The sequence below is a fragment of the Pristiophorus japonicus genome, chromosome 17, assembly GCF_044704955.1.
Source record: "Pristiophorus japonicus isolate sPriJap1 chromosome 17, sPriJap1.hap1, whole genome shotgun sequence".
Lineage (NCBI taxonomy): Eukaryota > Metazoa > Chordata > Chondrichthyes > Pristiophoridae > Pristiophorus > Pristiophorus japonicus.
The window spans coordinates 54,480,618-54,495,467 of record NC_091993.1 but is presented as its reverse complement, the minus strand read 5'-3'; the positions used below and the strand labels follow the sequence as shown (position 1 = coordinate 54,495,467).

General features: G+C 47.6%; 1 protein-coding gene across 2 annotated transcripts in view; it reads left to right on the top strand.

The window, feature by feature from the left end:
* Positions 1 to 14,850, top strand: part of LOC139227743 (BTB/POZ domain-containing protein 10-like) — a 183,033-nt gene that overhangs the window by 60,527 nt on the left and 107,656 nt on the right. The window contains exon 3 of one of the 2 annotated variants that reach the window (XM_070858736.1): positions 8,411 to 10,556. The exons of the other annotated variant lie outside the window; for it this stretch is intronic. Within the exon in view, the coding sequence (XP_070714837.1) occupies positions 10,399 to 10,556 (158 nt within the window). The 5' untranslated portion in view covers positions 8,411 to 10,398. The remainder of the gene's footprint in view (positions 1 to 8,410; positions 10,557 to 14,850) is intronic. 2 annotated transcript variants of the gene reach the window in all.

The following is a 14,850-nucleotide window of genomic DNA, read 5'->3' as shown; positions in this document are numbered from 1 at the left end:
GAATAGTCAGTCGAGAGACCCAGTCCTTCTCCCAGTTCACCCTTTGGAACTGCTCCTTTTATGTGACTCCTCGCGGGATTCATCCACTCAGGCCCTTCTGCCTTCCATCGCTGTAACCCCTGTCTCACTTCCATGACTGAAATTCCTGCAGCTCTCTGATACAAGCCTTCTACCCTTGCCAACCATTTATCAAACCTATTGTCCCCGCCCCAGGCATCTACTTCCAGAGCTACTGAAGGGGGTAGGAGAGTCAAAATGATCTCTCTATGTGTACCATCCCCGTAATGACTGATATCAATCCAATTACTTCCCAAACTTTTACACAACTGGAATATACGTTCCCCCGCTTCCCTGGGTCCTTCCCCGATAATAATGCAAGCCGCTTTATTAACTGTGGCCCTGAGTGAGCAACAAAGATTGCAGCTATTATTCTACCAAGTAGGGATCTGGAAGTTGTTTCAAAACCTACTCCCTTTCCCCGGTGATTCCCTAAAGCTTGCAGAATCATGTGAAGCCTGTTTCTCTGATATATTCCCTGACTGCCACCTTCCCAGAATATTACACCACCATTGGGCAAACTTATTAAGATCCTGAAGGAGTGCAGGTCCCACTTCACTAAGGATAGCTCTCATGTCCTGTAACTTTACCCCTTCTCGCTCTTACCAGGAATCCCCAAAACCACTAATGGTAGTGTTCCCTTCACAGGCTCCATAGGGAATAGAGGAATCATGATCCTGCTCTTGCCTTGTCCGCCCGAATGTGCCTCCCCCTCTCTCCGCATTACCGGAAGGTCCTGTGCAATGTTGTGGAGTGTGAAGCGTCTGAGGAACCGAAGAAGCATCTAACTGCTCCGCCTCCATACCTAACGTTGCCACGCGAATGACACAGGTTCGAGGCTCCGAAGTCAGAGAAGACAAAGGAGCTGCAGAAGGGAATGTTGGGCATTCTCCCTGTCCCTTAATCCCCTTTTCAACTCTCAGACCCGGGGAATCCTCTGAAAACCACCCAGCTTTATCAATTGCAGTCTCCGCTGGGCAACCTAATACCACCATCTGCTGCAGCTTCGATATTCCTTTCTCTAGATCTTGATTACTCTTCTGTTCATCAGCAAGATGCTGATCCAGTGTCAGAACAGTCCTGGCTGCCCCGAGTGCCTGAAAGCAGCGCGAGGCTATCAGATATCTTCCTGCCGGGGACAGCGCAGGTCTGGTCCGGGTGGATCACCAGCTCCAGAGACGACTTGACCCTGTTTGCGATGACCTTCGACAGGATCTTGTAGTTCCACATTGAGCAGTGAGATGGGCCGCCAGTTTTTGATTTCCTCCCTCTCCCCCTTCTGCTTGTAGATGAGTGTGATGATACCTTTCCTCATTGATTCTGACATACTGCCGGCCAGAAGCATACCCGCGTACACTTCCAGCAGGTCTGGGCCCATCCAGTCCCACAGAGCCGAATACAACTCGACGGGTAAGCCGTTGCTTCCGGGAGTTTTATTCGTCTCGAAGGACCGGACGGCCTTTGTCAGCTCGTCCAGAGTTAGCGGGTGGTCCAGACTCTCCCGCTCGCTCTCGTCTAAGACCGCTGAGGTAGACGACAGGAAAGACTGGGAGGCCGCGCGGTCTGTGGGCTTGACGTCGTACAGCCTGGCATAGAAGGATTTGCTGATCCTCAGCATGTCAGGCTGCGAAAACGTCACAGAACCGTCTTCTTCCTTTAGGCTGCTGATCACAGAGCTCCCCCTGTGTACCTTTTGGAAGAAGAAACATGAACACGTCTCATCCTGCTCGACGGAGTGGACTCCGGAGCGGAAAATGATTTTGGAGAACTCTGAGGCAAAGAGCGAGGCTTGCTGGCCCTTCACCTCTTGGAGTTCCTCCGCGGCATCGACCTCCATCGACTGCAGCAGGAGCAGGTTTTGCATACTCTTCTGGAGTTGGGACAATTCCCTCTGTCTCCCTCTCGCCTCCTGAACACCTTTGAGGATGAAGAACCTTTTGATGTTTGTCTTGATTGTTTCCCACCAGTGCATCGGGGACTCGGAGAGGGGTTTTACGGTTCTCCAACCTTTGTAATCCCTCTTGAGTTCCTACGAGGAGGCAGCCGCCCACCACCTCCTTAACTTTGGTGATGGTGAAGTGGCCTCCCCACAGCAGAATGCCCAGGCCGGAGGAACGGCAATCGTTGCCTCCTGACCAGATGGATCGTCCGTGGGACCACCATTGCGACCACTGCCGGTAACTGCTGAAGAGCGGCAGGCCGCACTCCTGCAAGAACAGCAGGTCTGCCTTGACCTTGGCGAGGTACCCCAAGGAGGAAACACATTGCGTAGTCAACTTAACGCTACGCAAGTTAATGGATTCAGTGTCTCTTACAGTCCAAGTGTCTCTACAGTCCACAAGAGTCTGTGTGACAAAAGCCAGTTCCATCTTTTATATCTAAAAAGACTTTCAACTCTTAATCTTTGCATTTAAACAATCATGACTAACTGCTTTCTGAATCGTTTAACATACAGACTATTATTCCCACCGTAACAAGATACTCAAATACTTAACATTGCTTGTTTAACCAACAGATGTCATTAAATAGTAACAAAGGTACAATCAAATACTTAACATACAGAATCGTTTCCTCGCATAGTAACAAAGTTACACTCAAATATCTAACATACTAACATCATCAAATCATTTAGTCATGAATTTCCACTATTCCCACTGTAACAAGGTACTCAAATATTTAACATCCAGACATGACCAGTCACTCATTTCAATGGCTGGAAGGCACCACATTGTCTAGCAGAATCTTTCGATCCAAAACTTCCAATCTTCCTGTTACTTAATCCATACTTCAGACCGTGCTGAAGCGAATGCGGGACCATACTCCCACAGCAGGGACCCAGAGACAATGTCTTCGGTCTTCCCAATATTTAATGGGAGAAAGCAGCATGACAAATCAGATGCAGTGGAGGGGATGAGAGAGGTGGTGGTGAGGTAGAGCGGAGTGTCTGCAGCATACATGAGGAATCTGATGTGTTCAGATGATATCGCTGAGGGGTAGAGTGTAGATGAGAAATAGGAGGGGGCCAAAGATAGATCCTTGGGGAACTTCAGATGTAATAATGCGGGAGTAGGAAGAGAAGCCATTGCAGGTGATTCTCTGGCTACGACTGGATAGATAGGAATGGAACTATGAATGGCAGGGAATCAGTTCCAAATTTATATCTAAATCCTTTCAGTGGAGATATGCTTTCCTCCCCCAGTGCCCCGAACCTTACAAGAGCGTAACCTCTGACTCACTGAGTAATGCTGATAGGAAGTTTGCAATCTGTGATGTTATCTCAAGGGGATTGGAATACAAAAGTGTGCATGTGATACTTCAGTTGTACAACACCTCGGTCGGACCCCAGCTGAAGGACTGTGTTCGGTTTTAGGCAGCACTTCAGGAAGGATATAGTAGCCTTAGAGGGGGTGCAGCGTAGATTCACCAGAATGATATCAGGGCTTAAACGTTTTAAATTATGAGGACAGATTGCATAAACTTGGCTTGTATTCCCTTGAGTATAGATGGTTCAGGGGTGATCTAATAGAGGTATTTAAAATATTAAAGGATTTGAGAGAGTATATGCAGAGAAACGTTCCTTTGGTGGGGGACAATACATTAAAATTAGAGCCAGGCCTTTCAGAGGTGAAATCAGGAAGCCTGTTTCAGAAACATAGAAACATAGAAAATAGGTGCAGGAGTAGGCCATTCGGCCCTTCGAGCCTGCATCACCATTCAATATCATCATGGCTGATCATGCAACTTCCTGCTTTCTCTCCATACCCCTTGATCCCTTTAACCATAAGGGCCACATCTAACTCCCTTTTGAATATATCTAACGAACTGGCTTCAACAACTTTCTGTGCTAGAGAATTCCACAGGTTCACAATTCTCTGAGTGAAGAAGTTTCTCCTCATCTCGGTCCGAAATGGCTTACCCCTTATCCTTAGACTGTGACCCCTGGTTCTGGACTTCCCCAACATCGGGAACATTCTTTCTGCATCTAACCTGTCCAATCCCATCAGAATTTTATATGTTTCTATGAGATCCCCTCTCACTCTTCTAAATTCCAGTTAATATTTAAACAATTATTTTGCTTCCGTCTTCACAGTGGAAGACACAAAAACCATGCCAAAAATTGCTGGTCATAGGAATGTGGGAAGGGAGGACCTTGAGATGATCACTATCACTAGGGAGGTAGTGCTGGACAGACTAATGGGACTGAAGGTAGACAAGTCCCCTGGTCCTAATGAAATGCATCCCAGGGTATTAAAAGAGATGGCGAAAGTTATAGCAGATGCATTTGTTATAATCTACCAAAATTCTCTGGACTCTGGGGAGGTACCAGCGGATTGGAGAGCAGCTAATGTAACGCCTCTGATAAAAAAAGGGGGCAGACAAAAGGCAGGTAACTATAGGCCGGTTAGTTTAACATCTGTAGTGGGGAAAATGCTTGAAACTATCATTAAGGAAGAAATAGCGGGACATCTGGATAGGAATAGTGCAATCAAGCAGACACAGCATGGATTCATGAAAGGGAAATCTTGTTTCACTAACTTACTGGAATTCTTTGAGGATATAACGAGCATGGTGGATAGAGGTGTACCGATGGATGTGGTGTATTTAGATTTCCAAAAGGCATTCGATAAGGTGCCACACAAAAGGTTACTGCAGAAGATAAAGGTACGCGGAGTCAGAGGAAATGTATTAGCATGGATAGAGAATTGGCTGGCGAACAGAAAGCAGAGAGTCGGGATAAATGGGTCCTTTTCCGGTTGGAAATCAGTGGTTAGTGGTGTGCCACAGGGATCAGTACTGGGACCACAACTGTTTACAATATACATAGATGACCTGGAAGAGGGGACAGAGTGTAGTGCAACAAAATTTGCAGATGACACTAAGATTAGTGGGAAAGCGGGTTGTGTAGAGGACTCAGAGAGGCTGCAAGGAGATTTGGCTAGGTTAGCGAATGGGCTAAGGTTTGGCAGATGGAATACAATGTCGGAAAGTGTGAGGTCATCCACCTTGGGAAAAAAAACAGTAAAAGGGAATATTATTTGAATGGGGAGAAATTACAACATGCTGTGGTGCAGAGGGACCTGGGGGTCCTTGTGCATGAATCCCAAAAGGTTAGTTTGCAGGTGCAGCAGGTAATCAGGAAGGCGAATGGAATGTTGGCCTTCATTGCGAGAGGGATGGAGTACAAAAGCAGGGAGGTGTTGCTGCAACTGTATAAGGTATTGGTAAGGCTGCACCTGGAGTACTGCATGCAGTTTTGGTCACCTTACTTAAGGAAGGATATACTAGCTTTGGAAGGGGTACAGAGACGATTCACTAGGCTGATTCGAGAAATGAGGGGGTTACCTTATGATGATAGATTGAGTAGACTGGGTCTTTACTCCTTCAAGTTCAGAAGGATGAGGGGTGATCTTATAGAAACATTTAAAATCATGAAAGGGATAGACAAGATAGAGGCAGAGAGATTGTTTCCATTGGTGGGGGAGACTAGAACTAGGGGGCACAGCCTCAAAATACGGAGGAGCCAATTTAAAACCGAATTGAGAAAGAATTTCTTCTCCCAGAGGGTTGTGAATCTGTGGAATTCTCTGCCCAAGGAAGCAGTTGAGGCTGGCTCATTGAATGTTTTCAAGTCAAAGATAGATAGATTTTTAAGCAATAAGGGAATTAAGGGTTACGGGGAGAGGGCGGGTAAGTGGAGCTGAGTCCACGACCAGATCAGCCATGATTTTATTGAATGGCGGAGCAGGCTCGAGGGGCTAGATGGCCTACTCCTGTTCCTAATTCTTATGTTCTTATATAAGCCTAGTTGATCCAGTCTTTCTTCATATGTCAGTCCTGCCATCCCGGGAATCAGTCTGGTGAACCTTCGCTGCACTCCCTCAATAGCAAGAATGTCCTGCTTCAGATGAGGAGATCAAAACTGTACACTTTATTCAAGGTATGGTCTCACCAAGGCCCTGTACAACTGCAGTAAGACTTCCCTGCTCCTGTACTCAAATCCTCTCGCTATGAAGGCCAACATGCCATTTGCCTTCTTCACCGCCTGCTGTACCTGCATGCCAACTTTCAATGACTGATGTACCATGGCACCCAGGTCTTGTTGCACCTCCCCTTTTCCTAATCTGTCACCATTCAGATAATATTCTGCCTTTCTGTTTTTGCCACCAAAGTGGATAACCTCACATTTAGCTACATTATACTGCATCGGACATGCATTTGCCCACTCACTTAACCTGTCCAAGTTACCCTGCAGCCTCTTATCATCCTCCTCACAGCTCACACTGCTACCTAGCTTAGTGTCATCTGCAAACTTGGAGATATTACATTCAATTCCTTCCTCTAAATCATTAATGTATATTGTAAATAGATGGGGTCCCAGCACTGAACCTTGCGGTACCCCACTAGTCACTGCCTGCCATTCCGAAAAGGACCCGTTTATTCCCACTCTCTGCTTCCTGTCTGCCAACCAGTTCTCTATCCACGTCAATATATTACCCCCAATACCATGTGCTTTAATTTTGCACATTAATCTCTTGTGTGGGACCTTGTCAAAAGCCTTTTGAAAGTCCAAATACACCACATCCACTTGTTCTCCCTTATACACTCAACTAGTTACATCCTCAAAAAATTCCAGAAGATTTGTCAAGCATGATCTCCCTTTCATAAATCCATGCTGACTTGGACCGATCCTGTCACTGCTTTCCAAATGCGCTGCTATTACATCTTTAATAATTGATTCCAATATTTTCCCTACTACCGATGTCAGGCTAACCGTCTATAATTCCCTGTTTTCTCTTTCCTTTTATTAAAAAGTGGGGTTATATTACCTACCCTCCAATTCATAGGAACTGATCCAGAGTCTATAGAATATTGGAAAATGACCACCAATGCATCTACTATTTCTAGGGCCACTTCCTTAAGTACTCTGGGATGCAGACTATCAGGCCCTGGGGATTTATCGGCCTTCAATCCCATCAATTTCCCTAACACAATTTCCTGACAAATAAGGATTTCATTCAGTTCCTCCTTCTCACTAAACCCTTGGTCCCCTCGTTTTTCCAGAAGGTTATTTGTGTCTTCCTTAGTGAAGGCAGAACCAAAGTATTTGTTCAATTTCTTTGTTCCCCATTATAAATTCACCTGATTCTGACTGCAAGGGACCTATATTTGTCTTCACTAATTTTTTCTCGTCACATATCTATAGAAGCTTTTGCAGTCAGTTTTTATCTTTCCTACAAGCTTACTCTCATACTCTATTTTCTCCCTCCTAATTAAACCCTTTGTTCTCCTCTGCTGAATTCTAAATTTCTCTCAGTCCTCAGGTTTGCTGCTTTTTCTGGCCAATTTATATGCCTCTTCCTTGGATTTAACACTATCCCTAATTTCCCTTGTTAGCCACGGTTGGGCCACCTTCCCCGTTTTATTTTTACGCTGGACAGGGATGTACAATTGTTGAAGTTCATCCATGTGATCTTTAAATGTCTGCCGTTGCTTATCCACCGTCAACCCTTTGAGTATCATTCGCCAGTCTATCCTAGCCAATTCATGTCTTATACCATCGAAGTTACCTTTCTTTATGTTCAGGAACCTAGTCTCTGAATTAACTGTGTCACTCTCCATCTTCCCCAAGCGGCCTCACACAACAAGATTGCGAATTAATCCTCTCTCATTACACAACACCCAGTCTAGGAAGGCCAGCTCTCTAGTTGGTTCCTCGACATATTGGTCCAGAAAACCATCCCTTATACACTCCAGGAAATCCTCCTCCACCGTATTGCTACCAGTTTGGTTAGCACAATCTATTTTCTGAGATTTTACAATGTATATGGAGCAAACATGGCTAAATGGAGTTGAGGTACAGATTAGCTATCAGTGGAACAGGCTTGAAGGGCTGAATGGCCTCCTCCTGTGCCTGTGTAACTGGAGGCGCTGAATGGGCCTCCTGTAACTGTGTAACTGTCTCAAGGGGCTGAATGGGCCTCCTCCTGTGCTTGTGTAACTGTCTCGAGGGGCTGAATGGGCCTGTCCTGTTCCTGTGTAACTGTCTCGAGGGGCTGAATGGGCCTGTCCTGTTCCTATATTCCCATGTACCATGAAATGATTGATTTTATTTTAAGATTGCCTTGTACCCAACACAAAGTGTGACACTTTGTGTTGCGTATCTGTAAAGCATGCACTCCCATATTGCACCACCAGGGAGCGCATCCCCTGAAGTCCCAAGGGATCCCAGCATCCCTTGGGAGCACTGTATATAAGCCGGCCCCTAAGGTCTGTTCCTCTCTCTGGAGTGTCTTAATAAAGACTGAGGTCACTGTTACTTTAACCTCCCTAAGTGCAGTCTCATCTATTTTAGGAACACAATAACTGGCGACAAGTATACGAATCCAACGCAAAGATGCAGCAAACTGTGGGCATCCTGGAGAAGTTCTCGGAGGGTGAGGACTGGGAAGCCTATGTCGAATGGCTAGACCAGTACTTTGTAGTCAACGAGCTGGACAGAGAAGGAAGCGCTGCAAAAAGGAGAGCGGTCCTCCTCACAGTCTGCGGGGCACCGACCTACAGCCTCATGAAGAATCTTCTGGCTCCGATGAAACCCACACATAAGTCGTATGAGGAGCTGTGAACACTGGTTCGGGAGCATCTTAACCCGAGGGAGAGCGTGCTGATGGCGAGGTATTGGTTCTACACGTGCCAGCGATCTAAAGGTCAGGAAGTGGCGAGCTACGTCGCTGAGCTAAGGCAATTTGCAGGACAATGTGAGTTTGATGGCTACCTGGAGCAGATGCTCAGAGACTTTTTTGTACTGGGCATTGGCCACGAGACCATCCTACGAAAACTTTTGAATGTAGAGACACCGACCTTCAGTAAGGCCATTGCGATAGCACAGGCGTTTATGTCCACCAGTGATAACACCAAACACATCTCTCAGCACACAAGTGCTAGCAATGTTCATAAAATAACTGGAACTGTGTTTACGAGCAGAAATGTACAGGGCAGAAACCACGAGTCTGCAACTGCCAGCAGGCCTCAGATAACCCAGCTGACTCAGAGTCCGCAACAAAGGATGAATGCAAGGCAGTTCATACCTTGTTGCGTTGTGGAGGCTTCCATTCAGCCTATTCATGCCGCTTCAAAGGTTTGCAAGAGTTGTGGAACAATGGGGCACCTCCAACGAGCTTGCAGATGAGCTGCAAGCTCTGCAAAAGCTGCTAACCACCACGTGGCAGAGCAGTTTCGAGCCTCAGAGAGAGAATGCAGATGCTGAAGTACACGGGGTGCACACATTTTCGACGAAATGTCCACCTATAATGCTAAACGTAAAATTGAATGGCTTACCCGTAGCCATGGAACTGGACACTGGCGCTAGCCAATCCATCATAAGTAAAAAGATGTTTGAGAGACTGTGGTGCAACAAGGCACTCAGACCAGCCCTGAGCCCCATCTACACGAAACTGAGAACCTACACCAAAGAGCTCATCACTGTCCTGGGCAGCGCCATGGTCAAGGTCACCTACGAGGGCACGGTGCACGAACTGCCACTCTGGATTGTCCCGGCCGATGGCTCCACACTGCTTGGAAGGAATTGGCTGGGCAAAATTCGCTGGAACTGGGATGACGTCCGAGCGCTATCACATGTCGATGAGGCCTCATGTACCCAGGTGCTTAAAAAATGTCCTTCCCTTTTTGTGCCAGGCATTGGAAACTTTTCCGGGGCAACGGTGCGGATCCACTTAGTCCCAGAGGCACGACCCATTCACCACAAGGCACGAGCGGTACCTCACATGATGAGGGAGAGATTGTAAATCGAGCTGGACAGGCTGCAACGCAAGGGCATCATCTCCCCAGTGGAATTCAGCGAGTGGGCCAGCCCGATTGTTCCTGTACTCAAAAGTGATGGCACGGTCAGGATTTGCGGCGATTATAAAGTAACTATTAATCGTTTCTCGCTACAGGATCAATACCCGCTACCTAAGGCATATTTAGGTAGAGACACCGACCCTCAGTAAGGCCATTGCGACGCTGGCGGGAGGCAAGATGTTCACCAAGCTCGACCTGACTTCGGCATACATGACGCAGGAGCTGGAGGAGTCTTCGAAGGGCCTCACCTGCATCAACACGCACAAGGGACTGTTCATCTACAACAGATGCCCGTTTGGAATTTGGTCGGCTGCAGCGATCTTCCAGAGAAACATGGAGAGCCTACTCAAGTCGGTACCACGCACGGTGGTTTTTCAGGACGACATATTGGTCACGGGTCGGGACACCGTTGAGCACCTACAAAACCTGGAGGAGGTCGTCCAGTGACTGGATCGCGTAGGGCTGCGGCTGAAGAGGTCGAAAATGCGTCTTCATGGCAACAGAAGTGGAGTTTTTGGGGAGAAAGATCGCGGCGGACGGCATTCGGCCCACAGACGCCAAGACAGAGGCTATCAGGAACGCGCCCAGGCCACACAACATCACGGAGCTGTGGTCGTTCCTGGGACTCCTCAACTATTTTGGTAACTTCCTACCGGGGTTAAGCACCCTCTTAGAGGCCCTACATGTGTTATTGCGTAAAGGTGATAACTGGGTATGGAAAAAAACCCAAGTAATTGCTTTTGAGAAAGCCAGAAACATTTTATGCTCCAACAAGCTGCTGGTATTGTATAACCCGTGTAAAAGACTTGTGTTAGCGTGTTATGCGTCGTCATACGGAGTCGGGTGTGTATTACGACAAGCTAATATAGAAACATAGAAAATAGGTGCAGAAGTAGGCCATTCAGCCCTTCGAGCCTGCACTACCATTCAATAAGATCATGGCTGATCATTCACCTCAGTACCCCTTTCCTGCTTTCTCTCCATACCCCTCAATCCCTTTAGCCATAAGGGCCATATCTAACTCCCTCTTGAATATATCCAATGAACTGGCATCAACAACTCTCTGCGGCAGGGAATTCCACAGGTTAACAACTCTCTGAGTGAAGAAGTTTCTCCTCATCTCAGTCCTAAATGGCCTACCCCTTATCCTTAGACTGTGTCCCCTGGTTCTGGACTTCCCCAACATCTGGAACATTCTTCCCGTATCTAACCTGTCCTGTCCCATCAGAATCTTATATGTTTCTATGAGATCCCCTCTCATCCTTCTAAACTCCAGTTTATAAAGGCCCAGTTGATCCAGTCTCTCCTCATACATCAGTCCAGCCATCCCTGGAATCAGTCTGGTGAACCTTCGCTGCACTCCCTCAATAGTAAGAACGTCCTTCCTCAGATTAGGAGACCAAAACTGAACACAATATTCCAGGTGAGGCCTCACCAAGGTCCTGTACAATTGCAGTAAGACCTCCCTGCTCCTATACTCAAATCCCCTTGCTATGAAGGCCAACATGCCATTTGCCTTCTTCACCGCCTGCTGTACCTGCATGCCCACTTTCAATGACCGATGTACCATGACACCCAGGTCTCATTGCACCTCCCCTTTTCCTAATCTGCTGCCATTCAGATAATATTCTGCCTTTGTGTTATTGCCTCCGAAGTGGATAACCCCACATTTATCCACATTATACTGCATCTGCCATGCATTTGCCCACTCACCTAACCTGTCCAAATCACCCTGCAGCCTCTTAGCATCCTCCTCACAGCTCACACCGCCACCCAGTTTAGTGTCATCTGCAAACTTGGAGATATTACATTCAATTCCTTCATCTAAATTATTAATGTATATTATAAAGAGCTGGGGTCCCAGCACTGAGCCCTGCGGCACTCCACTAGTCACTGCCTCCCATTCCGAAAAGGACCCGTTTATCCCGACTCTCTGCTTCCTGCATTGCGGGGAAGTTGCAACCTGTCGGCTATGCCTCCAGGAGCTTGTCTAAGGCCGAGAGGGCCTACAGCATGATTGAGAAAGAGGCATTAGCGTGTGTGTTCGAGGTAAAGAAAATGCATCAGTACCTGTTTGGCCTCAAATTTGAGCTGGAAACCGATCACAAGTCCCTCATATCCCTGTTCGCTGAAAACAAGGGGATAAATACTAATGCCTCAGCCCGCATACAAAGGTGGGCACTCGCGCTATCAGCGTATAACTATCCCATCCGCCACAGGCCAGGCACCAAGAACTGTGCGGATGCTCTCAGGTCGGCTACCATTGCCCACCACGGGGGTGGAAATGGCGCAGCCCACAGACTTGTTGATGGTCATGGAAGCGTTTGAAAATGATAAATCACCTGTCATGGCCTGCCAGATTAGGAATTGGACCAGTCAAGATTCTCTGCTGTCCCTAGTAAAAAACTGTGTACTGCATGGGAGCTGGGCCAGCATCCCCGTTGAAATGCAAGAGCTAATCAAGCCGTTCCAGCGGCGAAAGGATGAGCTGTCCATTCAGGCAGACTGCCTATTGTGGGGTAACCGCGTAGTGCTACCCAAAAAGGGCAGGGAGACGTTCATCTCGGATCTCCACAGCACACACCCGGGTATAGTAATGATGAAAGCGATAGCCAGATCCCACGTGTGGTGGCCCAGTATCGACTCTGACTTAGAGTCCTGTGTACGGCAACGCCGCGTGTGTGCTCAGTTGAGCAACACGCCCAGAGAGGCACCACTAAGTTTGTGGTCCTGGCCCTCCAGACCATGATCGAGGATCCATGTCGACTATGCGGGCCTGTTTCTCAGTAACATGTTCCTGGTGGTGGTGGATGCTTTTTCAAAATGGATTGAATGTGAAATAATGTCGGTAAGCACCGCCACCACCACCATTGAAAGCCTGAGGGCCATGTTTGCCACCCACGGCCTGCCTGACATACTGGTCAGTGACAATGGGCCATGTTTCACCAGTGCCGAATTTAAAGAATTCATGACCCGTAATGAGATCAAACATGTCACCTCGGCCCCGTTTAAACCAGCCTCCAATGGGCAGGCAGAGCGGTCAGTACAAACAATCAAACAGAGCCTTAAGCGAGTCACAGAAGGCTCACTCCAAACCTGCCTGTCCCGAGTACTGCTCAGCTACCGCACGAGACCCCACTCGCTCACAGGGGTGCCCCCGGCTGAGCTACTCATGAAAAGGACACTTAAAACCAGACTCTCGCTGGTTCACCCCAATCTGTATGATCAGGTAGAGAGCAGGCGGCAGCAACAAAATGTAAACGATGGTCGTGCCACTCTGTCACGGGAAATTGATCTGAATAGTGCTAAACTATGGACATGATCCCAAGTGGATTGCGGGCACGGTGATAGCTAAAGAAGGGAGTAGGATGTTTGTAGTCAAACTAGATAATGGACAAATTTGCAGAAAGCACCTGGACCAAACGAGGCTGCGGTTCACAGACTGCCCTGAACAACCCACAGCAGACACCACCTTTTTCGAGCCCACAACACACCCCCAAAGGATCAACGACACCACCCCGGACCAGGAAATTGAACCCATCACGCCCAACCCATATTCCGCCACCAGGGAGTGCATCCCCTGAAGTCCCAAGGGATCCCAGCATCCCTTGGGAGCACTATATATAAGCCGGCCCCTAAGGCCTGTTCCTCTCTCTGGAGTGTCTTATTAAAGACTGAGGTCACTGTTACTTTAACCTCCCTGTGTGCAGTCTCACCTGTGTTAGGAACACAATACTTTGGAAATGTGACATCTGGAGTGTGAAAGATCCAAGGCCTTTGTTTCTCCGTGTCACGAATCAGTTCAGTCTAAATGCTCCGAGTTGCTCAAAGCAGTGTCCTGGAGATGAATCTTCAATTCCTGAAGACTCCTGGGCAATCCAGGAGGGTTGGCAACCAGGCCTCATCGTCAAAATAAAAAATCTTCTTCACAGGCAGTTCCCAGTTGCCTCGTCCTTACTCGCTGAGCTGCCACAAGCCTCCAGCCCTTGACTGATGCCTAGGCTAACGTATGATTTAACTTTTGTTGCGTTGAATTAACATATTTTGAACTTTGGGCCAGCAGCCAAAAGGGAATTGGATATATCCATGAAAAGGAAAAATCAGCAGTGTAGGGGAGTGGCATTAATTGGATCACTCTTTCAGCCGGCACAGTGATGATGAGCTGACTGGCCTCCTTCTGTGCGATATAATTCTATGCTCCTGTCCTGAAGGTGCTGATTGTTATTGGGAGATGGTTCCATGCCCACCAGCTCTGGCACCTTGCACATTGCCTATTCGTCATGTTCAAGCTCAAACAACAATAACTTGCATTTATATAGCGCCTTTAACGTAGGAAAATGTCCCAAAGTGCTTCACAAAAGCTTTATGAAACAAAGAAAGAAAGACTTGCATTTATATAGCACCTTTCATGACCACCTGACATCTCAAAGTGCTTCACAGCCAATGAAGTACTTTTGGAGTGTAGTCACTGTTGTAATGTGTAAAGTTTAGCACCGAGCCAAAGATTGAGACATTAGGACAAGTGACCAAAAGCTTGGTCAAAGAGGTAGGTTTTAAGGAGCGCCTTAAAGGAGGAGAGAGTGGTGGAGAGGTTTAGGGAGGGAATTCCAGAGCTGAAGGCTGAGTCAACTGAAAGCACAGCCACCGATGTTGGGATGAAGGAAGTGGTGGTTGCACAAGAGGCCAGAGTTGGAGGAATGCAGACTTCTCTCAGGGTTGTAGGGGGTTACAGAGCTAAGGAAGGAGGATACCATGGAGAGATTTGAACACGAGGATGAGAATTCTAAATTCGAAACAGTGAGTGTCGCTGTGCTATTCTACCATGAAGGGCATCGGAACCGAGCCTGCCTGTGTGTTCCATCCACTTTTCATGCCTACTCTTCCGAGCAGGAGTCAGAGGATAATGATCAGCAGCCGGAGCCTGGTTGTGACTTT